The sequence below is a fragment of the Malania oleifera genome, chromosome 3, assembly GCF_029873635.1.
Source record: "Malania oleifera isolate guangnan ecotype guangnan chromosome 3, ASM2987363v1, whole genome shotgun sequence".
NCBI lineage: Eukaryota > Viridiplantae > Streptophyta > Magnoliopsida > Santalales > Ximeniaceae > Malania > Malania oleifera.
In genome coordinates this window covers 13894516-13920687 of record NC_080419.1, presented here as the reverse complement: position 1 = coordinate 13920687, position 26172 = coordinate 13894516, and the positions used below count along the sequence as shown (strand labels likewise).

At 37.3% G+C, this 26172-nt stretch overlaps 1 protein-coding gene and 1 long non-coding RNA gene across 2 annotated transcripts in view; both read right to left on the bottom strand.

Annotated features, from left to right (window-relative positions):
• Positions 1-6664: 6664 nt before the first annotated feature.
• LOC131150188 (protein FANTASTIC FOUR 3-like) lies at positions 6665-8261 on the bottom strand. Its single transcript, XM_058100784.1, has one exon. It carries the CDS (start codon positions 8067-8069, stop codon positions 7071-7073), a length of 999 nt encoding a protein of 332 aa, XP_057956767.1. The 5' UTR covers positions 8070-8261; the 3' UTR covers positions 6665-7070.
• Positions 8262-12565: 4304 nt separating this feature from the next.
• LOC131150187 (uncharacterized) overlaps positions 12566-26172 on the bottom strand; it is a 51225-nt gene continuing 37618 nt past the window's right edge. Inside the window, exons 3-4 of the long non-coding RNA XR_009135487.1 lie at positions 15667-15781; positions 12566-12878 (exon numbers count right to left, since the gene is read on the bottom strand). This is a non-coding gene — a long non-coding RNA (uncharacterized LOC131150187). The remainder of the gene's footprint in view (positions 12879-15666; positions 15782-26172) is intronic.

The following is a 26172-nucleotide window of genomic DNA, read 5'->3' as shown; positions in this document are numbered from 1 at the left end:
AAATATTTTTAACACGAAAACTGTGTGGCATGAACTTACTTTTACATTACATATTTCACGAAAATATGAATAAAAATGACATTAGTTGATTTTTACGTTGCGTATGTCACAAAAATATGAGTAAAAATGAAATTTTCATGATATTATTGTAATTTTATAAATTCTATAATAAAATATTTTCAAAACCCCTTATGGCACAGACGATATAGAAAATTATGAATGCTCGGTACTGCAACTTAAAGTTTAAACGGATCAAAGTGCACTCACGCTGTTTATAGAGTGGTTTTATATGATAATTGATTTCTCCTAAGTGCACACTTGGGTCGGATTAGGGTTTAATAAGGAAAATCTCACTTAATGATGATATACGTTGATTTAGTTTGGCCGGCCAGCCAGCTAACTATTAACAGGCCTAAGGGTGGTTTTTTTTACAGTACGTGTATATACATATTTAATTAAGTATACAGAGCTATTGATGAATTGAAGGAAAAGTATATGTTTATGTGAATAGGGATATTTTTGTGCCTAAATAATGATTTAATAAGGAAAAGTGTGTGTGTGTGTGTGTATATATATATATGTATGTATAAATATGTATACATGATTGAGTATTATAATTATAATTTTAAAAGTTAAAAAGTTCAGTTTAACAACTATAGTATATGATTATAAAATTTTACTACTATAGATGATAGTAAAAGTTTTATACATAAATTTTTAAATTTACATTTATTTTTAAAGCAGTTTTGAAGTTATAGTATTAAATATTATTTTACGAAATTAAAATATTATGAAAGCTCATTTTGACCACACACTAATAATATCGTATTTACTTATTGAGCGTCGTCTCATCCCAATTATAAGTTTACATTTCAGATCATTTTGAAGAGTGTACCAGAAATCTGGCGTAACAAATGTACGGGCGGGAATAGAAAGAGTAGAGTAGAATAAAAATTTAGTATAATACAATTTAGAATATGTTTGTGTATTTTAAAATTTTAGAAATTTGTATTTTAATAGTTGAGACATATATTTGTAATAAAAATAATTAGCGCTTTGGTAATAAAAATGATTTAGATTTATTTGCAGCCGTTGAAAAATTTATATGTAAAAACCTACTTGAGTTCGATCCTTACTTATTCTCATAAGACACCCTTTGAATAAAAGACTGCCCATTAGGCAAACGGACTTTCACACAACTCTTTAGTTCTTTAGCAACATAAATCTCTACCAACGTCCTGGCAAAGGATATACTTTCCCTGTTGGTAGTCAGTTTATCTGCATGCACTAGACGTCCCAAAATAGAACAAATCTTCCCAAGAGCATTCAATCTCCAGAATTCAAGAGGAAGGTTTTCCAACTGAACCCAAACAGGCAAAATGCTCAATTCCTCATTGTTGAACTGAAATATGTTTGGCATCCTTTTAAGGAACAAAGGCGGACCAAATGCAAGATAAGGACCACTTAATAGCACCCGAATCATGTCCTCTTCTCTGTAAAATCTGAAAATAATCCAGCCACTCTCATGATAAAAAATCTCAGCCTTCACGTAACAGGATTCAATAATCGCATTAAGAGGACATGAAGATGAATTCAAAAAATCTTAAAATAATTGCATTAAGCAAAAAAGATCCTTTAAGCTAGTCTATTTGCCACTTCTTTGTATTTTTTTTGTGTTTGTTTAGGATTCTTGGTAGAGTAATTCAAAAAGAAAATGGATCATTTCGTTAGGCAAAAGATTTTATGTAGATCCAAAGGAGGATGGAGTTTGGTCGTGGTTATTCTAAAAATGTACTTTCTTTGGAAAATAGTTGTAGTAGTTTTGTAAAGGTAAACTCCTTTGCCACATAGTTATATAAAGTGTAAGTTTGGCTTGGCAGGATGCTACTATATGCATTAGGTATTCGTCGTATGTTTACCCATCCTTTCATTCCTTTTGCGGAAGAGATAATTGTATATGTATTTGGGAGGACGTTTTATCAGGTGAGGGGTTCTGCTTTGTTGTGGTCCTTCGTTTATATCATCTTTCTTCTCTCCAAATATGCAACTTCTTTGTCTACAACTCCATAGAGTGACTTCTATTCTCCAAATTTTCATTTTAAAAGGTGTTTGAATGGTAAAGAGTTGGAGGAGAGGATTTTGAATTCTTGGAGTGATAATTTGTACGAGCCATTTGTCTGTCGCCTTGTCCAATCTAATGTGTCTTTTCCTTTTCATGGGTGCATATATGGGTGACTTTACCCTTCTGACTAACGACCATGAATTCATCCTGAAAATATCATATACATTCTAGTTCAAAATCAATAGCAATAGTTTAAATGCATATATTTTTTATTAATGTTTCTTATGTTTTATTAGATTAAGATAATAATTCATATTATTAAATATCTCATCCATGATTCAAGTCGCAACTTATAATTAATTTTTTTTAAAATAAAAAAGTACAACAAAATTAAGCGTGAATATTACTACGATAGTAGAAACATGGATGTTCACTTTAATAGTAGATTTGTTAATATAATTTTCTTCTTTTGCACGTTTGCGAAAGGGGGAACGAAAAAATGAGTCGGAAATTGGGAGAATTCATGGAAATTCTTGAAAATTCAGCCGCTATTCTTAATTGGAAAGCGACATTTTGATGGAAATTCAGCTAAAATTTAAGAATATTTTTGAAACAATCCAAATTTGAGGGAAGAGAAAATAGGGTGGATGCAAAGACAATGGTGAGCAGAGCAAGTTGAGACAGCCCAAAACAAACATCATATCCCTCAGCTGGCATTTCCAGCTAACGAATGGATAACCCAACTCCACGATCAGACCTCTACCCTCCATGGATTCTTATTCACTCGTTGTGAATGTACTTTTTGTGAAGGCCCCCATTTCCAACAAACCCTAACAATGTCATGTAAAATCATTGCAACACCCCTTTTACCGACCCGATATGTTTTTCGAGTTTTGATGTGACTCAATGAACCTAATGAATTGACTTAGTCCATGAATGACTCGTATTAAAAAAAAAAATTAATTAGTTTGATAGATCTTATTCATCTAGTGACATCATCATGATATCATGTTTCTGTTTCATATATTATTGCACCTTATGTTTATGTAAAATAGACTAAATAAGTTTATTACATTATTTTGAATGACAAAAACATCGATGCAACAAATAAATATGCACACTTTGAAAGAAAATAATAAGTTTTAAGAGTAAAATAATTTTTTTAGTGAAAATTATTTAAAAATCAATCAATTAGTAGGTCCAATTTTTTCTTTAAGACCTAATTGAGTTCACATTTGAATTTTTTTTGTCTCATTTTTGGAGTTTTTACTTAGACTTGAAGTCAATTTGATTATCTATTTGACTAATTTATTTAGTTGATTTGAGCAGACTTTAAAAACATTTAAAAATTGTAATTGCTAGAAATATTTTTCCACCGATATTTAGTCAACTCATATGAACTCTTCTGACTTTTTTTCCCATTTGCTTTATTGTTAGAGTTATAACAATGTCAACGGCCAATATTTTTATTACGAAAGTGAATGCTTTTTGGATTTTTTTATATTATCCATTTGAACTTAACAATTCACTTTCTTGTAAATAATCCTTTATATGATCTATTGTTTACTTGTCTAAATTCTCGTGTGTTTAACTCATTCTAACCTAATAATTCCTTCCATCAATATTATCCAAAAAATAAAAAGAGGAGCAATGCTATTCCATAAAGCATCCTATGACTTGACCTACAATGTGGTAGTGCTGTCTTTAAAAATGTTTAGGAAATTAGTTCTTGAAGTCTTGTTTACTCACGCTCTAGTAATGAATGTTTTAATTTTAACATTCAACCACTTGAAGTTCTAATAAGTTGCGGCATCATTTTTTTTATTGTCAATATTGGCTAGCATACATCAGCCCACTCAATCTTATAAATTATTTTTTTCTTTACACCATTAGACTATTTAAAAAAATCAATAATACCACTAATTGCTCACTCCTTTCAACCAACCTCACTTCTATTATCTCATTGCAATTTCCATTGCGTTGACTTCGAGTTCAAATTGTGATCTAGCTCATAAGAGAAAACAAGTACTTAATAAGATCTTAATCATAAGTTGCATCTATTTTCTTTCTTCTTCTTTTTCAAAGGAGATCAATCTAACAAGCAATCAAATAAAGCTTCAAGGATTAATTGTGTAATTTACCCGAAGATGTTTCGGCTTCCTCTTGCTCAAAATTGTGCTCAAATGACTTCGACAAACACAAAAAACAAAAAGATTATTTAGGATGAACACATATAAAGCTAGAGCTGTTGCTCTATGTCTTTTTATACCTGTATGTGCATGGGTATGTGTCTATTTTCAGTTTTCCATTTCGTTTCTCTTTCTTTTCTTGCTTCAAATGGAAATAGAAAACTAAACAAAAAGCCCACGTAGGAGGATATGGAAAAGAGGATCTAGATCCTGTTCGAAGAAGCTAGGGAAATGAATTAGGAGAAAGGGTGAGTAGATATATTGCAGCTAGGCAGATTTGTCTGAGATTTGATGATGGCATGGTCGAAAACTCAAAATGGGAAAAGAAAACTAAAAGCAGGGGATGGATTGAGAGGAAGGGGGACATGGTAGGAGCGTGCGGGACGGCCCCTCCATGTGTGGTATGGTATGGCTTCGTACTGCCCTCCCTCCTTCCCTCCCTCGACTCAACTTGCACTCATCTCTTCTACTCACCGCCATCATCTCATCATCACCATTCACATATTTACACTTTTTGTTTTTTGCTTTCTGCATGCTCTGTATAAAGCAATCTTTTTTCTGATCATATATAAGTATGTGTATGCAGCTCTCCAATATCTGTGCAGTATATATAAATATGTGCAGAGGGGTTTCAGCTTTAGGGTTCCAAGTTGCATGGTGAATGGTGGGTGTGCGGGATGGTAATATCCAGGGAGAGATCTGCTGGTCCCATTTTTCTGTACCCTTCACTGTACGGATTCAAAATCCTGTGGGAGATACATGCAATATAAATATATATATATATATATATATATATATACCTCATATGTCACACGTCTCTTTCCTTCCCCATTCCCCATTCCCCCTTCTTCTGTATACCTCATATGTCTCATTGGTGATAAGATAACTATATGATGGGAAGACTTCTTTTGTCCCTCTTCTCACTGTAAAAACAAAAAACAAAAACAAAAACAAAACAAAATTTGTATGGCTGCTGCTGCTTGACACCAATTGTGCACATCTCTTATATCTTGCTGGTGGTCTTTTTTCCTTGATGCCTAGGCTACATGTCACAGCCCCGCATTGAATGTGTGTTAGGAAATTTTGGACTTATAAGGAGAATTTGCACTCCAAATATGTGAGGTGCATTTTATAAGTCTGTGAGATCAATGAGTCAAAGTGGACAATACCTTATCAGAGTATGGCCCAGGACCCTTCACTACACAATGGGAGGTAACTTATTTTCCATTGGGTACCTCATCTCTCACACCCTTCTAAAGTTTGAATACTAAACTTCTACTAATACTAGTCTCAAACTCCAACTATAACTTATTTTCTGTTGGGTACCTCGATCTCTCACACCCTCCTAAAGTTCGAATACGAAACCTCTAATCATACCAGTCTCAAACTCTAACTGTTAGAATGTCCTTTAAGTGAAATGGTTATCTCAGTATAAGCGTGTTTGTATGTGTGTATATTTATACTTGCATGGAAATGAGAGTCGCATAAAATTTATCGTACACCAGTCTCCTTATGTCGTGTTAGCATTTTACATGAGAATGAAATTTTTATTCACAAATTTTCTCGCAAATAGATTCCAAAGACTTAATGAAAGAAAGATGTAGAAAATGAGATCTCATATTGGTGCTTTGTGAGTTCTATGCGGTGCTTTTATTTCAAACTAATTTATCTCTCTGTGTATGATTGTAATTATAAGGAAATGAAATGAGTAAACCTTTTTTGCATGAATAAATGTTGGGTCTATATGATATGAGAAGAATAATAAGTTAGGATTTTGAGTGGGAAGTGGGTTTTGAACCTAAGGACATAGAAGAGAAATTAGACAAGGGCCCCTCCATGAATACAAAAGGAAGGATATAGCTTTTGATGTTTTAGCCTTTTAGGTGCTTTTAAAAGTCAATAAGAACTTTTTCAGTTTTTTGCCTTGAATTTTTCATTTTCATGAGTTATGGCTTCATTACTTTATTTAGAGCTTAACCACTTCTACTTATTATTCATTATGTTTTCAATTAAATTCTCCAATAACCTCACAACAATCTCTCATGCGCTAGTTTTCATCAACCCTAGCAGCCCCGCGCTTGTTATGTTACAATTGGAGGGTTGGGACCTACAACTTAAGAAGTCTTATATACCCAAAAATGCGATTTCAAGGGGAAATGTGGTTTCAAAATTAATGGAAACATGTGCCACTTATTTTCAAAGCTTAAACTAAGACTAGGTCATCCTAATCATCATCTTCATCATTATTGTTATATGTTTTTGATATTGACACTAGACTAATAAACAATTACCATTCTATTCTTCTCGACTTAAATAAAGTCGAATACCAAGTTCTTATTTGGTGGATGTAATTAATTATTTTATTATTGTCACAGTAATCCCAAGCATGACGCAACAAATGACATGGGTCGAGTTGAGTAAAGTTCATTTAAAATTAAAATGACTAAACTTGAAAATTAGTCTGGTACAACATGAGATTGTGCTCAGATGGGTTAACCCACCAACAATAGGAAGAATTGACCATCTCTCCTTTGTCTCAAGAGTCTGAAGAACAGTGTCAGGTTAGCCACAAACCCAAAATGAAATGATCACTGGAGGATGAAGAAAAGAAGAAATTACAACACTGATAACAAAACAGGCAGTGGACATGTTTGTCTCGGGGGCAGAGAAAGAGGAAAGATAAAATAACGATAATAACTACCCAACACAAGCATATTCTATGAAACAAGTGATTTTCCAAAAAAGCGCAGCAGCAGAGGATGAGTAGAATGGAATTAAAAATTGTGGTATCTTAATTGAGAGAGATAAAAAACAAAGCATTAGGAAGTAGCCACCCAAAAAGACTCCCAAGTTAACAATTTTTCTTCTCCACATCTTCCTGCTTTGCACCTGCTCGGCCTATGAAATTTCTTCATTCCCATTTCAACCCCAAAATCCAGACTAGCACTATCCACTCCCACCCTCAAGCATCCATCACAATCTTCTTCCCCCTCCTCTTCCGCATAATCCTGCTCTTCCTCTTCTTTCTCTGCAGTCTCTCCCCCATTTTCAAAGCTATCTCTTTCGCTGTCTCCATTTTCGCCCTCACTTTCTTCGGCAGCATCCTCGGAGTCAAAATCATGAGCACGATAATTCAGTAGGCACAGTCTAAGACGTCCATCACTTCTTTCAGCTTGAAAATATGAGTGTGGTGATGAGGCTGCAACTGCTTTCATCACTAACCGCCCATCCTCACGATGAGGCCTGATTTCAAGAGGTTCATATCCGCTTAACGTCGTCAATGGAGGAGGAAAATTAGGAGAATTCTGTTTTTCCAACCTTGAAGAGCGTCGACTTTTTGGTTGGTCTCTCATTGGATAATCCCCACCATTGGAACCCAACAAGGAAGATGAGAAAATGCTGCTCTCAAACATATCGGAACCCGTCTCGCTGCCCAAATTTTCAGTGCACAATTCCAAGCTCCTTTGGCTAAGTGAATACTTGACCTCAGGATAGAAAGAGGACTTTTCTGTGTCCACTACTTCTTTGGGATTTTGGGAGGTATTGGAGAGTGCTTGGATGAAGCTCCAGCAACCCGAGTTATGATTTGGGGAGACATAGTTGTTAGAAGGATAGCTATTCTTCTCGCTGTATTGCTCGTAGTGACATTTCTCTTCGGATTCCTGAGTGTTGGAATCTAAAATGGAGGACTTTATGTTGAATCCAAGCAATTGAGAGAAGGGAGACTGTGGTGAGCTCGGTTTGACCTTCAGAGTCCTCTGCTCTACGAGCTGAGAATTAAGACATGACTGCAACTTTTGGAACTCAGTCATCGACATGACGATAAAAGGTACTCAAAATGCCAGAGGCAGAACAGAGAAAACTCTGTGAGATGAAACAGGGGAAGAACAGGATAGTTGAGTTCACTCTGATGCAACAAAAAAGGTCTTTTTTTACTTGGCGGGCTTGTGTGTGTGAGAGAAAGAAGTGGAGAAGGGAGAAGAACTGGGGACAGAGGGAAGAGTAAGAAGAGGATTGAGCATGGGGAGATTGAATGAAGTGGAGCCTGAATTTGTAGTCCGCAAAAAGTGCCTTGGAGGCCTGTTGTACACAGAGAGGTGGCCTTTTTACACCACTAGAATTAGACTATTCTTGATCTGTCACACACAGCATAACAGAATAAAGAAATACCCAAAAAAGTATATAGATGCATACAAACATACATACAGTACTATATATACATTTATACGTATATATATAAAATTATGCGCGTAGAAAATGGAATGTCCATTAGTGGGTTTGAATGTTATTGAGAGAGAGAGAGAGAGAGAGAGAGAAAGGGTTAAAACATTCCCCCAAAATTTCCTGCCCTCCTGTTTCCTTTTTCTTTCGCTTCTTCCAAAAGATAGCAAACAAGAGACCAGGAAATGAAGGTTCACCAAATATTTATTGACAACGATTGCTTTACTACCTTAATTTTTCCCCAAAAACTAGCAGTCAGTCGTTAGATGTATGTGTCATAAGTCAGGTAGTCAAAGCCCATTTTATAGATTGAATTCAAAGAGAGTATATGAAAGAGAAGAAAATCAGCCCACAGCCTTTGAAATTTAGGAACTGATGTCATTTAAGTGGCATAGAATCCATGGCCCCCGAGCTGATCTTATCATCATCTTAGCTTTCTTGCTCAGAACAAGGGGACCAAATCTGACTGCTCCTTCACTAATTAAATTGCAAAATAGGAGGTAGTTTTGTCTTCAGACAAATTATATTATTTATACAGGTTGAAAATTCTTTATTGGTTTGATAAGGAGACTGCTGGAATCGGTGAAATTGTTAGAAAAAAATCAGTATCACTGTGGATGTGACCTTTGGGCCCTCTTCCACCGTATGAATTTAAAAGGACTTGATGTGTGATTAAATCATTGAGAATTTCACTTGTGAGTTTATGTCATATTGAAAATATTGAGTGGATGATGGGTGCTTTTATACATGGTTGGATCCAAAACCTAATTAGCTTAAACTTTTGGGTCAAGTTGGTACTCACTCATGTATATCAAGTCCACCTGTGGAACTACTTCGATGCTAACTAGTGATATCAAAGCCGAAGGTTTGTAATTCTGGTTGAACGACATCATAAAAAAAAAAAAGTCAAAACGTGAAGGTAATTCTCCTAATGTGCTAACAGTTAAGAACCAAGTGTGTGACCAAGGCCAATAAGGATCATCTAGGCATAGAAGATGGATTTGAACAGGATCAAGACATGAGAAATATGATTGGTTTGGAGACACGTCGAATGCAATCTGAGGCACATAAGGCGCGGTGGTAAGGCCCACTTGAGCAAATATTTTGTCCCAAATTGAAAAAATTGAGTGGATGATGAGTGCTTATATATATGATTGGGTCCAAAATTCAATAGGTTTAAACTTTTAGATCAATTTGGTACTCACTGATGCATATCAAGCCCACTCATAGACTCTACCGATACTAACATAAATTTCATGAATAGTGTCACATACAGCCATCTCAGTGACCTACCTTTTGCTTTTCATTCAAATCCTACCATGATGATGGAACGCGCTATGATTAGTACGGACAAATTCCTTGTGATTAACAGAAATTCAACTTTTCTTTCGGTGCATAAATTTTGAGCCTGCCAAAAATGAACAGAAACTTTTCTTTTTGGGTTTTTTCCCGTACCATGTAATTTGATTTGTAAAGAACTAAAATTGCATGTTTTGTGTAACTTTTATGGTTTTTATAGCATTAGCATCGCCCAAATAAACCCAATTAAATTTTTCATCGCACAGACAGCACAGAAAAAAATCTTTCCTTTCCTTGCCAACGAATTAAAGCCCATCGAAAAGGCGACGCAGTGATCCTCCACTAAAACAATCTTTTGGCTGTCGGCTAGGCACTTATCTATGAAGACTACTGCTGTCTCTCTCACTTTCACTCTCATCCTCTCTTCTCTCTACAAATAAAATACTAAAATAAAAGATTAATTTTTGAGTACCATATTAAAATTTAATATATCATAATATATAACATATATGATGTGATTCCAGAAGCACATGGAGTCCAAGCCATGTGATGTGGTAGACAAGAGATGAGCTACCGGGGGATGTTTAAAGCTGTATGATCACAGGCACATTTACCCACAAAAGTTGGTGTGGGGACTCATTCCTAGTTGAGGGTGGCTGCTTAAAGGCCTATTGCTTCTGGTTTCTAAGTGTGGTAATGTAAAATGCACCATTAGATAAGTAGGATATGCAGCCTGTGAAACACTGCTCATCAATAGCTTTCTGGGATTGCCCTTGTGTGATTACACATGCATGCATGTTCCTTTCCTTTCATTAGTCCCCTTCAATATATTTACAAGTATACATTTCTATATTTCTTCATGGACAGTTTGATTTCTTGCATACAACTTTCTGATGCTAGCTATTCAAGGAAAAAGAAAAGCAAACAGACAAAACAGTTTATACTAAAATCCTATACAGATCTCCACTTAGGGTTTATGATACCAGCTCCCCTATAGATGTCACTATTAATTATTACTATGATTCCAGCTCTCATATGTTAATTTATCATTATTTTTCATTCTTACTTTCTTCAGTAGAATGCATTTGTGTCAAGATTTCAAGAAAATATGGACGCAAACTATATCAAAATTCAAACCCCACCCACTTAAATACAAGCATTAATGCCATTGGTGGAAGTCATTAAAATCCAATTTATTTATGCTACTGGATGTATTGACCAATTTGTTACTTCCATTCTACACTAAACTCTATCTAAACCCTAAAACTTTAAGTTCCATTATCTCAAAGTGGGGAGACCATGATTAATTAAGGATAGAATGAAATGAGGTTAAGGGTGTGCATACGTTGTTAAGTAAACGGATAGGGTTGGATTGACCATAGATACCCTATTCCCTCATATTATATACAGCGCATGAGCGGTGAAAGTAATGACCTCATGTGTAACATGGGTATGGACTAGCATCTGATTCAACTACTGATGTAATTAGATTTTTGAAAATTTTTATATGGAAAGCACTTTTTGTTTTCTTTTTCCTCTTTCATTTTTTCATTTTTGGTGCAAGAGAATCCACCTTGGATTACAGATTGCACGAGGATAACCTAGTCTAGTATTTTACAATTCTCCTATCTGGCAGTTGTTTTGGATTAGTTTTTGGATTCCTAAAATACTCCCATGACTACTCTTTATCTTTTTTCCTAATTAAAAATTGATAATATATTTATTTTTAAACAAATTTTCGGGAAGCTGGGGCTCACAAACATAGACACTGTGTGTGCCTCTTGTTACCCTATGTTTTTGTATATGAGCCCTCTGAGTACTTGCAGCTTAAAGGTTTATTGGGAAAAGGGGAAAAAATAATAATAATAGAAAAAAATGAACTTGGTTGGACCCTCCCTACCCTAATAGTGAGATTTTCATGCCCAAACATGGAATGTGATCCAAACCAAAGTACGTGCACACCACCACCCCCCAATGGAATTAGCCTAAAATAAAACAGGGCAACCTTAGGCACCTCTGAACGAGCAACACATGCTTTTCAGCCTCCAAGCACAAAAAGTTCCTTTGTCAGAGACGTTAACATGCATGATGGGGTATGCCAGCTTGGATTTGAGAAAGAGACGCCATCAGATTTGCATTAGAACCCATCTCTCTGTTTATTTATTTCACAGACAGTGAGAGAAAGTGCGAGAGAGAGAGAGAGAGAGAGAGAGAATATGTGTGTATCAAAATGTATCATAACCCATGAATGCATTTGGTTTTGTTTAATGAAGAATCTTGGGGGAGTACGTCATGCTGCCTTGGCCTTAAGTGAAAACTACAAGCCCTCGATTTTTTTTGTTTAAAATTTTTGTTTTATTTTTCTAATACTACTATTAGTACTATTGGTATGAGTATTATACACTGTCGTTCTTTATTAAGAAAGACAAGAGAATCCAGATAATGGGTTGCTTAAGCATGTAAGCAAAGCAAACTCTCCTCACCTTTTTTACCATGTTAGTGCCATGCAACTTTTTTCCCTTCCATCGTCAATAATTTCATCTTTTCTCCTTTTTTGTCTTTTTTTTTTTTAAAAAAAAATTCAAGTATGGAAAAGCCTCAACTTCACAAATATATAATGCTAGCCATAATTATAAACATAATTTTACGCATCGAAAAAGCTTCAGACATAAATCTTATACTATCTAGCGATTTGACAGCAATCAAACAAGTGAAAAGAAAAATCGAATCCTGAATCGCCTAACACTATAGGCTACAGATTGCTATTTCCTAGATAATCAGGTCAAACCTCAACTGAAAATGAAATGTTGTACGTTAATTTAACCATTTTAGAAATAATTATCATCCATCATTAGTTTTCATGTTCTTACAAACAAATCAGGGTTCGATCAATGCCGAAAGTTTCAGATTTTGAGTTAAAAATGATAACTATACAAGAATAATAGTACAACTTGATTAGAAAATATTTAAAGTGCAAGCTGAGCTCACAAATGGAATAATCTCTTTCATAAATTTGAAAAAGAAGCTTTTGGCAATTAACTAATAATATAGGACGAAGAAGGCAACTGCAATACCTTGCAGAATCTGTTGGAAGCTGAGCCATGGACCTGAGACCAAAACACCAGCAATACAGAAAAATTACTGAGACTCACAAATTAAGGAATTGTAAACACTGGGAAAATCAAGAGAGATTGAAAGTCTTATTGTTGAAGTAGTTAAGATCATGGCCGGCCAGTAAGGCCTAAATCCAAGGGCAAAAGAACCATGGGATCTAATCTTGATATTGCTCACCTTGGGTTATTGTGTGTGTATATTTTCATGAATTCAACCATTAAAATAAATCTAGAAACCATTAAACATTGAAGTGAATTTTGTAACAAGCCTCACAATGGTATAGGTTGTTAAAAATAGCAGCAGCCTCAATCCTGTATTTGGGAGACACGTTTGGAGTAGTCTCCTGACAAGACACAAGGTGGTGAATTCCACACACATGACACATGGGTGCCATCTAGCCACGATACTACTCAAAATGTAGGAGCAATGAATCGAGTATATGTGTAGTCGAGATGCTACTCAGGACACGAGCAGGACACCTAATACTGCCGACATAGTCAGTCCTTCAAGACTATCAGATACTCATACACCCAGCCCCAGGAACAGATAAAATTGCTGATTTTAATTGAGGGTACAAATCCATATCTTTGTGTGTATCTATCATTTTACTTCATGCTTTTTGTGATAGAAATTGTGGAGAGAGAGAGAGAGAGAGAGAGATATTGAGATTTAATTAATGAATATTTATAAAGAATAATTAAAAACCATTTGACACGCCGACCAATGCATATCAATGCAATTGACCATGTCTGGCTATCAGTTAAAACAAGAAAGCCAATCAGCAGAGCACAGATCATGTTCCCAGTGCGCCAACAAGGTTCATCTGCTTTACCAAAAATAACAATTAATTAATTTATTATTACTATTATTCGACTATTAGCATTATTTATTCTCATTGAGCAAGGAAATCTAGTCAGTAGCTAACGCAGAGATGAAATTTTAGAACATATGCAAAAATTCATAGACTAAAACCCACAGGCCAGGTTCAAAGTTAAAATTTTAGTTTATCAGATATCACAGAATCGATATCTTATAAAGAAATTCACAGATTTTTGCAGGGAAACTCAGCTATTTAAAAATTCAAAAAAAAAAAAAAACCACGCACACAAGCTCCGACTATCCAGCTATATTACTTCAACAAAAACAATCATATAATGAACCCAATATGCGTCCAACTCGAATACATTTGGCAATGGGTGGAGCATTCATCCAAGTTCATATATTATATTAGTGAATTTTCTTTACTTTGATGTGAGACTTTTGGGTCAAAACAGACCACCACACTCCACAACTATTGTCCTCCTCAGTGGCTTCACTTTTCTTTAATCAACAGTTGACCGACCGACATTTTGCCAGTGATTCTAATATGTAGTCATTTCCAGTGGCCGGCTTCACTCTTAAGTGGCCGTACAATTATCAGCACTAGCTCCCTTAGGAAGGCCCATTTGGTTACTCAGGCCCATGAGGTGTGGGGTAAGACCCACACGGGCCACACTTTGTACCAATGTGATGAAACCAATAGGCATGCGACCCATCAAAAATCAATTGGCAATAGGTGGAGAGGCCCATCATGTCTTTATACTGGTATTTTTCTTGCCAGGGAGGCCCAAAATTTTATCCAAAACAAAATACTATTTTTGAAAGCATAAATTTCAGGTTTTGGATTTAGATTTGTGAATAAAGGCATACAAGAGTCCGAACTCTAAACCCCCAAACACAATCTAAAGATATTTGGAAGTCATCAAAATTTTTACAAGATCAACCAACTTGAAGCATCTCGTTTGGAAGTATCAACCTAGTGAAAATATCACATTTTATTGTGTGTGTGTGTGTGTGTGTGTATTTGTTGAGATTAGTAATCAAAAAAGAAAAAACTATTTTGGAGTGGTTGGTTTATTCCTCGAGATCTTCCGGAGTTTTGCTTGTTTTCCACTTATAGTTATTTAGTTCTTATTTATTTGTTTGGTTGTTGGTCATTGATTTTTTGATTTTGAATTAGTTTGTTAAGTCAATTTTAGATTCTTGGGATTTGATTTTGTTTTCCCCAAGTCTCAAGGTGAGAACCACGGTATTTTTCCGCCATAAATGAGGTGTTTTCTAATAAAGATAAGAGGTACCGTCCTCTTTTTAAAAAAAAAAAATCATATTCTATCCATCCATCAAACCTTAACATTTCGTAGGGGTAAAAAAAAAAAAAAAGAATTAGCGATTAGATTGAAACTTTATTCTAATAGTAATAATACCAAGACATGAGAGCATATGAGCCTAATATGTTCTCCAAAATTGACATTTAATATAAACCATACAACCACCATCAGACTGAAAACTGTTAGTTGATAATAGACTATAAGAAACCAAGTAAACTAATTACTAGAGGGGGTTGCTTGCCCATTTTGGAAACCAGAATCCCAGATAATCCATTTGGAAATGTTTTGGTTTTTCATTTTTTGCTTTGCATATCATAGAAGTTGACTGTGCTGTGAAATTTATATATTCATGTAGTGACGAGGCATATTTTGGTTTGCAAAATGGGGAAACATGTTTCCAAAGGAACTTCACAATCATGTCTCAGCTCTTGTTGAAAAGGGACACTATATACAAAAAAAAGGGCAGCCGGGTGCATGAAGCTCCCATGCATGTGGCATCTTGGGAAATAATATACAAAACAAACCAAATTATGGAAATGGTAAATACAAACCATCATATTTCTGAATTGTGAATCAGTAATAAAATATGATGCGAGCACAAGCAGGAAAAAGGAAATGTGAGAACCAAGTTTACCTTCTTTGCTTCTCACCAACCAGTAAGAGTGTTGGGGTTGGTATTGGTCTGACACGGCCAGTGATATGAATAGCTATTCATCCTCTTCAACAAACTCCCATTTCATGCATTTGCACTGGTTGAACAAGGCCAGCGACTCTTCAATATTTGTCCTCTTCAACATCAATGAAAGAAACGAAAAAAGAAAAAACAAGAAAACCCATCCGTACAATATTTCCATTATTTTTCAACCTACATATATGATAGTATTATTTTTAAAGTACTAAATGAGCGAATTTATTATAATTTCTTTTCATTTGCATTTCTCTAATTTTTTTACTATTCTAATAATATAATTAATATTTTAATTGCTTGAAGCTTTAACATCACGTTTGGTTCGCTGAATGAGATAAGCTGTGAATGGAATGGATTATAATTTTAACTGGAGAATACGAAGGGATTTCATTCCGTCCGATTCCATTCCATGCCAACATACCAATATAGTGAGTAAATGTATTTATAAATGGCAAATATATAAGGTTTTATCGTGGCACCATTAAATATTTAGGAGTTGAGAATGAAAAATTATACGTCAATTTATGAGGGAGATGATAATTAACAGCTATTTAATTCAATAACAGTCAATCATGTGATCAATTTTCGTTTTGCTAATTTTTAGTATTTATTGTTTTTGTTACTAATTTTCATTTCTAGAAATTTGATAGCAATATCAAATGGTCCTCAGTAGTTTTTCCACAAGCATAGTATTCTCATAATCAAAGTTGTCTTCATACAGCACATGTGGAATGACTGATATGCTGAGCAGAAAACAGGGGACATTTTCTAGCATCAGCATGGCAAAATAAAAAGACACATTTTCATGCAACAATAATAAAAGACATCAGTCACCGATCTAGAAATATAAAAATGCAAGGTCAATTAAAATTAAGGCATCAATACCAAAAAGAATAGATAATTACCAACAAGCAAATCCTAGTTCATAAGATAATATATCCTATTTCTCATATGAAAAATGTTTTTTTCAGGAGGTAACGAACAGAAGACCACAAAACTAACAAACAGCAAACCAAGGACTACAGACCTAACAATGAAGAATATGAACCTTGCAACAACAAAATAAACTCTCAAAAGCTATTACGCCACAAAATCTACTTCTAATATCAAGTAGAATCCTTCTAACAGGGTCAGCATCTACAGCAACCGTTTCATAAAGCCTTGTGTTAAGGTGTGACAATGTAATGGGGAAAAGGAGGAGTGAGATGCTACTATAATTGTATTCTTCAGGGATTTAGAATGAATATATGAATATCTGTGTTATCGCTTGTATGGTGATTCTCTTGTAGATGAATAATACAAGTAGTTCTTTTCATTGTGGTGTTCTGTTGCCTTGGATTATGATGTCTCTGATTGTTATAGTCTTATTCGGTGTATAAGAATATATTGCTCATGTGAAATCCTATTGTTCCTTGTTTTCCTTGAGTATTGAGACTCACCTGGTGCTCGTGCTTGCAAGCTTGAACGTGTGAGAGTTGGCTGACTTGTCGAGGGAGAGCTCTCAACGAGTGCCACACGGCCCTTACTTGAGTCCCATTTTGGGGGTCTGTGACAGTTGGTATCAGAGCACCTTGTGTGGGATTATGAGAAATAAGTCAAGAAGAGTGAAGCACATTGAGGCGCTTGAGACAAAACTTGCAACCCTGGAGATAACGTGCGGTGACCTCCAAGGGTTGGTGGCAACATTGATAAAAGAGAAAGGCGTGTCAACAGAGCTTGAGGCCGCCGAAGAAAACCCTAGAGAAAATCTCTATGGGGTATCAAAAGTCGTAGAGAGATTTGAGGAACTTGAAAAATTCATTCCAAGTGTGAAATCCCTAGAGAAACAGCCAAGAGAGCTTGAAGCCTTCCAGAAGAGTATCGAGCAGTTGGAAGCCTTTGAGAGCAGGCTACAACATATTGAGGGCATATTGCCATCTCTTTCGTCCCAACAGGGAGAGCCAATAGAGCTTGAGGCCTCCTTACGGGAGCTAACGGATAATCTTGATTTTCTTACAGAAGATGTTAAAGTGTCCATTACTGCTTTGAAGGAAGATTTGAAGGTGATGGGCAATGTTCGAAGTGCGGTGGTCCAAGTCCAGAGGGATTTACAAGAGATCACTGCGAAAGTGAATGCAGTGGCACAGTTAGCACGATGGCTAGTTGCATATCCAAATGAGAGTTCTCGATGGAAGGTACCAGAACCTAAAAGTTTTGGGGGTACACGAGATGCAAAGGAGCTAGACAATTTTTTCTTTGATATGGAACACTACTTCACGTGCTCCCGAGTGGATTTAGAAGTGGACCGGGTCAATATGGCAACGGTATACCTAGTTGGGGATACAAAATTGTGGTGGAGAACTAAATGGAATGATATTCAGCACAATAGATGTGTCATTAACACATGGGAGGGGTTGAAACAGGCGTTGAAGGCCCAATTCTATCCAGAAAATGTGGAGTATATAGCAAAGTGCAAAATAATGGAATTGCAACAGACGGGCTCATTAAGGAGTTATGTAAGGGAATACCAAGCCTTGATGTTGGACATTGTAGACATGACTGAATCGGATAAACTGATTCATTTTCTTCGGGGTTTGAAGACATGGCCAAGAAATGAAATACGTCGGCAAGGTGCTGGTGATCTCTCTTCTGCCCTCGCTGCTGCTGAACGGTTGGATGATTTTTCAGATAATTCTGGGAAGCGAAATTTCCCCACATCCGCCAATAATGATTCCCGTCCCAACAAAGTGTATAAGCCCACAAATGGGGGAAGAGATAAGGAGACAAATAGTTCTTGGAAAGATAAAAGAGCGCCCATGAATAGGGAGTGGAGGGGCGGACGAACGGGGGGTGGAGAGCGTCGACCGATCTCTTGTTTTCTTTGCATGGGACCACATCGAGTGGCGGAGTGCTCCGATCGTAAGGCTTTGAATGCTATAAAGGCCCTTCGAGGGGAAACCGAAACCTCGACAGCAATTCCAAAAGAACAACCGAATATGGTGGGAGCCTTGAGATTTTTGGGGGCATTAGAGCGTCAAGTAATTAACAGCAAGTCTCAGGAGAAGGGACTAATGTATGTGGATCTACTTTTGAATGGAAAGAAAATCAGGGCCATGATTGATACAGGGACCACCCATAATTTCATTGCTGATTCTGAAGCTCAACGGTTAGAATTGCAAGTAGATAAAGATGTGGGCAAGATAAAAGCAGTGAATTCTCCAGCATTAACCACGGTGGGGGTGGTACCCAAAGTCGCATGCCAAATGGGATCATGGTCTGGAACAGTTGATTTCACTGTGGCACCCTTTGACGACTTTGATGTGGTATTGGGGATGGATTTTCTTAAAGTGACACGCTCAATGCCGATCCCAGCTGCGGATTGTCTTGTGATAATAGGAAGTGCACCTTGTGCGGTCCCTGCAGCCTACAACAATTTCAATGAGAGAAAGTTGCTTTCAGCCCTCCAATTCAAAAAGGGAGTAAAAAGGGGAGAATCTTCTTTCGTGGTTCTACCAATAGTATCAGAAGATGCAGAAGGAGGGAAATATCCACTTGAGATTAAGGAAGTTTTAGAAGAGTTCAAGGAGGTGATCCCGGAACAGCTACCGAGGGTTTTACCACCTCGACGACAGATTGACCACGAAATTGAACTTTTGCCAGGAGTAAAGCCGCCAGCACGTGCCCCTTATCGAATGGCGCCGCCTAAGTTAGCTGAACTTAGAAGGCAACTGAATGATCTTATTGCAGCAGGGTTCATCCGGCCTTCAAAAGCACCTTTTGGGGCCCCAGTGTTATTTCAGAAGAAACAAGATGGTAGTTTGCGCTTGTGTATAGATTATCGGGCTCTTAATAAGGTGACCGTGTGCAACAAGTATCCCATTCCACTGATTGCTGATATTTTTGACCAGTTAAGTACAGCTAGATATTTCACGAAACTGGACTTGAGGTCAGGATATCATCAAGTGCGCATTGTTGAGGGAGATGAACCGAAGACCACTTGTGTCACACGGTATGGAGCATTTGAATTCCTTGTCATGCCTTTTAGGCTAACAAATGCACCCGCTACCTTTTGTTCTCTAATGAATCAGGTTTTTCGGGACTACCTTGATCAGTTTGTGGTTGTTTACCTTGATGACATACTGGTTTTCAGCGCATCCTTAGAAGAACATAAAGATCATCTTCAAAAGGTTTTTCAAAAACTCAAAGAAAATCAGTTATATGTAAAAGGGGAGAAGTGTGCTTTCGCTCAAAAGCGTATTAAATTCTTGGGGCATATCATTGAGGAGGGCCAGATTCGGATGGATTCAGCTAAAGTAAAAACTATCAAGGAGTGGCGAGCACCTACATCAGTTAGAGAACTGCAATCTTTCTTGGGTCTAACCAACTACTACCGAAAGTTTATAGAGGGGTACTCTAGAAGAGTTGTATTGTTAACGAATTTACTGAGGAAGGGGGTACCATAGGGGTGGTCAGAAGAGTGCCAATCAGCATTTGTTGAATTAAAGGAAAAGATTGTAGGAGATCCTGTGCTAATCTTTCCTGATGTGACAAAACCGTTTGAAGTGCAAGTAGATGCCTCAGACTTTGCATTAGGGGGAGTTCTCTTGCAGGAAGGGCATCCAGTTGCTTTTGAAAGTAGAAAATTGTCGGGTGCCGAACGGAACTATACAACACAAGAGAAGGAGCTTCTCGCAGTGGTACACTGTCTTCGGGTGTGGAGGCACTATCTCTTGGGGTCCAAATTTGTGGTAAAAACCGATAATGTAGCAGTTACTCATTTTTTGTCACAACCTGGACTAACGTCAAAACAAGCCCGTTGGCAGGAGAAGCTAGCTGAATTTGATTTTGCTTTTGAATATAAAGTGGGGAAGACGAATGAAGTGGCCGACGCTTTAAGTAGAAAAACTGAATTGGCAGCATTGAAAATCATCGGTCATCTATCAACTAGTAGAGTGGCGCTACCTTTGAAGAATCTTATCAAGGAACATTTAAGTACAGACCAGCAGGCGCAGCCACTAAGCAAACTAATAGACGAAGGGAAGACACGACAATTCTGGGTAGAAGATGGACTGATAATGACTAAAGGCAGGAGAGTCTATGTGCCTAAAGCTGGAAACTTGAGGAAAACTTTACTGAAAGAGTGTCATGATATGTTGTGGGCTGGTCATCCGGGATGGCGAAGAACTCATGCTTTGATTACACAGGGGTACTATTGGCCGAATATGCAAGATGATGTGATGAGTTATACTAAAACGTGCTTGATCTGTCAACAAGACAAGGTAGAAAGAAAGAAGACTTCAAGTTTATTGGAGCCATTGCTAGTTCCTGCTAGGCCATGGGAGAATGTCTCTTTGGATTTCATTTCCTCGTTGCCAAAAGTAGAGGAGTTTGACACAATTTTGGTGGTGATTGACCGGTTCTCAAAGTATGCAACTTTCGTACCAGTCTCGAAGCCGTGTTCAGCAGAGAAGACAGCTCAGTTATTCTTCAAGCATGTAGTGAAATATTGGGGTGTTCCAGAAAGCTTAATTAGTGATAGGGATGTTAGATTCACAGGGGGATTTTGGGGTGAACTCTTTCGCTTGATGGGTTCAAACCTTAATCTTTTCACGAGCTATCACCCACAAACAGATGGTCAAACGGAACGTTTTAATGGGATGCTGGAAGAATACTTACGACATTTTGTTCACTCCAATCAGAAGAATTGGGTTACTTTACTGGACACGGCACAATTTTGTTTTAACTCTATGAAATCTTCTGCAACTAATAAAAGCCCTTTTGAGATTGTGACAGGTCAACAACCGACTCTCCCACACACTCTGGATGGTCCGTACGAAGGAAATTGCCCAAAAGCCTACCAATTCACGAAAAATTGGTTGCAAAACATCGAAGTCACCCGAGCTCAATTAGAAAAAGCATCAAAGCGCATGAAGAAATGGGCTGACAAAGGGAGACGACCACAACAATTTGAAGCTGGAGATCTGGTTCTTGTAAAAGTGCCGCCGGAGACATTTCGCTTTCTTCGTGGCAAGGATAAAAGGCTGTTACGTCGTTACAAGGGTCCAATCAAAGTAATCGAAAAGGTGGGACATGCATCTTATCGACTTGAGCAACCTGAGTGGATGAAAAGCCACAGACGTCCAGTCCATCCCGTGTTTCATGTAAGCAATTTAAAGCCATTCCACACAGATGAAGCAGATCCGCACCGACAAAAATTAAGGAGATCAACAATTTCCAGAAGGCATCCTATCACCAAAGAAGTCCAGGAGATCATTGCAGACAGAGTCGTCAATCTAGAAGGTTGTCAACAACAACAATTTCTGGTTCAGTGGTTAGGACTGGGGGAAGAAGAGAATAGTTGGGAAACAGCAGACAACCTTCAGCATGCCAAACAGAAGATTGAAGATTTCAGAAATTCGTAGTCAACGACATCTACATCGACATCAGAAGAGTGAAAAGGCCGTCTACAACACATCGACGAGGACGTCGATAAATTGAGTGGGGGAGGATGTTAAGGTGTGACAATGTAATGGGGAAAAGGGGGAGTGAGATGCTGCTATAATTGTATTCTTCAGGGATTTAGAATGAATATATGAATATCTGTGTTATCGCTTGTATGGTGATTCTCTTGTAGATGAATAATACAAGTAGTTCTTTTCATTGTGGTGTTCTGTTGCCTTGGATTATGATGTCTCTGATTGTTATAGTCTTATTCGGTGTATAAGAATATATTGCTCATGTGAAATCCTATTGTTCCTTGTTTTCCTTGAGTATTGAGACTCACCTAGTGCTCGTGCTTGCAGGCTTGAACGTGTGAGAGTTGGCTGACTTGTCAAGGGAGAGCTCTCAAACGAGTGCCACACGGCCCTTACTTGAGTCCCATTTTGGGGGTCCGTGACACCTTGCATTTCTAGCTTCTGTATGAGCCAAATATTTGCAGCCCAATCAATCAGCAGAAAGCAAAAATTACAAACTTGTGAGCTCCCATAGAAGATATCCACTGAATTTATTACAAATCTCTATGAAAAATCATTGTTCAAAGGCCTTCTAGTATCTGGCTTCCTGAGCTTCTGTATGAGCTAAATATTTGCAGCCCAATCAATCAGCAGAAAGCAAAAATTGCAAACTTGTGAGCTCCCATAGAAGATATCCACTGAAGCTCAGGAAGCCAGATACTAGAAGTACTTTGAACTCTGATTTTTCAATAAATTTCTGATGAAATGAACAGCTGAAGAACAAGAGATGACAAGTCTCAGATTCAACATTGCATAAGATACGCTTTGAATCCAGCTTATCTAGGGTGGATATTGCGCTCAAAGTAATCAACCAGCATATTAAAGAATGCTTTGGTATGTAATGCTGAAACCAAATTGAGGAATAGTAAGTAACCACTAGGTTCTTCCTCCTGAAAACATTCCAAGTAGACCGGAAAGTATAAGAACCAATAGAAATAGGTTCACAGATAAATCTGTCCCCAACTAACTGAGTTGAAAGTGTCGAAAATTGAAAAGAGTTATGTATTGATCTGAACATTACATGTGAATATATACAACAATCCTAGCATTCCAAAAAAGTAAATTAATAAATCAAATCCCATAATTTATGGGACACCCTAACAAAATTGGAAACTTAGCTGTATAGGCCTAATTTTAAGGTTCAATCAGTTATTAAAAGAATATCCTAAAATAGCTAACTAATTATACACGGTTTTCCCACACTCCCCCTCAAGCTGGTGAATAGGTATTCTCCATTCCCAGCTTGGAAACAATAGTTTGGAAAACAGAGCTACTCAACCCTTTGGTAAGGACATCAGCAAGTTGACCATGTGTAGACACGTAAGGTGTACAAATCAATCCACTCTCCAACTTTTCTTTGATAAAGTGTCTGTCAACTTCAATGTGCTTCGTTCGGTCAAGTTGTATTGGGTTATGAGGTATGTTGATTGCAGATTTGTTGTCACAATAAAGTCTCATAGGGCCATCCCACTTAAATCTTCAAATCTTCAAGGTTGATCTTCAGCCAAAGTAGTTCACACACACCTTGAGCCATTGCCCGGAATTCAGCCTCTGCACTCGACCGAGCTACCACACTTTGTTTTTCACTTCTCCATGTCACAAGATTCCCACCGAGAAAGGTGCAATATCCTGAGGTTGATTTTCTATCAACAATTGATCCAGCATAATCAGCATTAGTGTATGCCTCAAGTACCAATCCTCCATTTCTTCTGAACATGATACCTTTCCCTAGTGTTCCCTTGAGATACTGTAGTACTCTATGGGCTGCTTGTAAATGAACTTCCTTCGGGCTATGCATAAATTGACTAATCACACTCACTGCATATGCTATATCTGGTCGTGTGTGAGACAAATAAATGAGTCTTCCTACCAGGATACATTTCTGTGTCTACTGCGACATCCTCCTTAGTTTTTCCAAGTTTAAGATTAGAATCTATGGGAGCACTTGCTGGTTTGCATGCTGTCTTACTAGTTTCCTTGAGAAGATCTGTGACATACTTTTGTTGAGAGATAAAAATTCCCTACCTAGAGTGAGCAACCTCAATCCCAAGAAAATACTTCAATCTCCCTAATGCTTTAATCTCAAACTCTTTAGCCAAATATTGACTCAAGACCTGTTTCTCCTTAGCATCATCTCCTGTCACTATTATGTCATCAACATACACTAAAAGGACTGTAACTCCCCATGAAGGAGAGTGTTTAATGAACAATAGCCAACATAACTCTTGCAAATCTCCCAAACCATGCTCATGGTGATTGCTTAAGGCCATACAGTGCCTTTTTCAATTTACACATAGTGTGAGCAGCCAAATTCTTCCCATATCCCGGTGGAACCTACATATAAATCTCTTCCTCTAGTTCCCCATGTCAGAAAGCATTCTTGACATCAAATTGTTGCAACTCCCAACCATAATTAGCTACTAGTGATAATAATACTCTAACCGTGTTCATCTTTGCAACAGGAGCAAAGGTCTCTAAATAATCAATCCCATAGGTTTGAGTATACCCCTTGGCTACCAACCGCACCTTGTATCTCTCAATCAACCCATCTGCCCTATACTTCACCGTATATACCCACTTACAGCCCACCGGTTTCTTTCCTCCCGGTAACTTCACTAACTCTCAAGTCTTGTTCTTTTCCAACGCCTTCATCTCCACATTCTTAGCTTGTCTCCATTTTCCATTAGACAAAGCCTCAGATAATGTGGTAGGAATGGTTATGTTATTTAGGCTTACAAGAAAGGCTCTATGGGATGGTGAAAAATTCTTAAACAACAAAAAATGTGCAAGAGGGTACAATGGTTGCTTTGTGCATTTTCGAGTTCCTTTCCTAATGGCAATTGGAAGGTCCTAGTCACCATTATCAACATGAGATTCAGTTTCATCTTGCAACGGATGGTTAACAATTGTTACCTCATTCAAACGATCTGAGTTGGACTCTTGGACCTACATTGGTTCAAGAACAGCCATCTTCCTACTTGTGAACACCTTGCCAAATATGGTATTTCTAGGAGCAAAATCGGTCTTTTCTTTGGGTTCATTTGGTATTTCAGGCACAAGTTCAGAAGAACTCTCAGGTACATGGTTGGAACACGATGAACAAGGAGGTACAGGTATAGGGTTCGAGGTTCTAGACATAGGAAATGACGGCAAATCAAGCAAAAAATCTTCCTTATCTTCCCTAGTTGAATTCTCCCCCTGAAGATAAGGATTAGTGAAATAAGACTTTTGTTCATTGAACGTAACATCCACCGAGACATAGAATTTCTTTGACAGAGGGTGGTAACACTTATATCCTAGTTGATTCGAAGAATAGCCCACAAAGACACATTTTAGAGCCCTCAGATCTAATTTCCCCCTATTGTGACTATGAACATGGACAAATGACACACACCCAAAAATCCTAGGAACGAGGTTGTTTGTAGTGGTTAGGTCTGGATAGAATGTGGAAAGTATGTTCATAGGACTCTTGAAACCCAAGACTCTTGAAGGCAAATGATTTATCAGATGAGTAGCTGTCAAAACTGCTTCCCCCCAAAAAACCTTAAGACACATTTTTTTGAAACAACAAAGCTCTGGTTTTTTCAAGGAGATGCCCATTTTTCCTCTCTGCTACCCCATTTTCTATGGGTATTGACACAAGATGACTCATGTACTATTCCTTCTGTCTAAAAATATGGGGTAAGAATTTGATTGAAATAGTCCCTGGCATTATCTAACCTAAACCTTTTGATATTGACCCCAAATTGGTTTTTGATCATGGAATAGAAATTTGGGAACACAATACTAACATCGGACTCATGTTTAAGCAGGAAAATCCAGGTAACACGAGTGCAATCACAATGAAAGAAACAAACCATCTTGCCCCAAAACATTACAAAAAGTAGATGGACCCCAAATATCACTGTGAATAAGATAGAAAGGAATTGAGCTTCTTTTGTAACTAATTGGAAAAGGT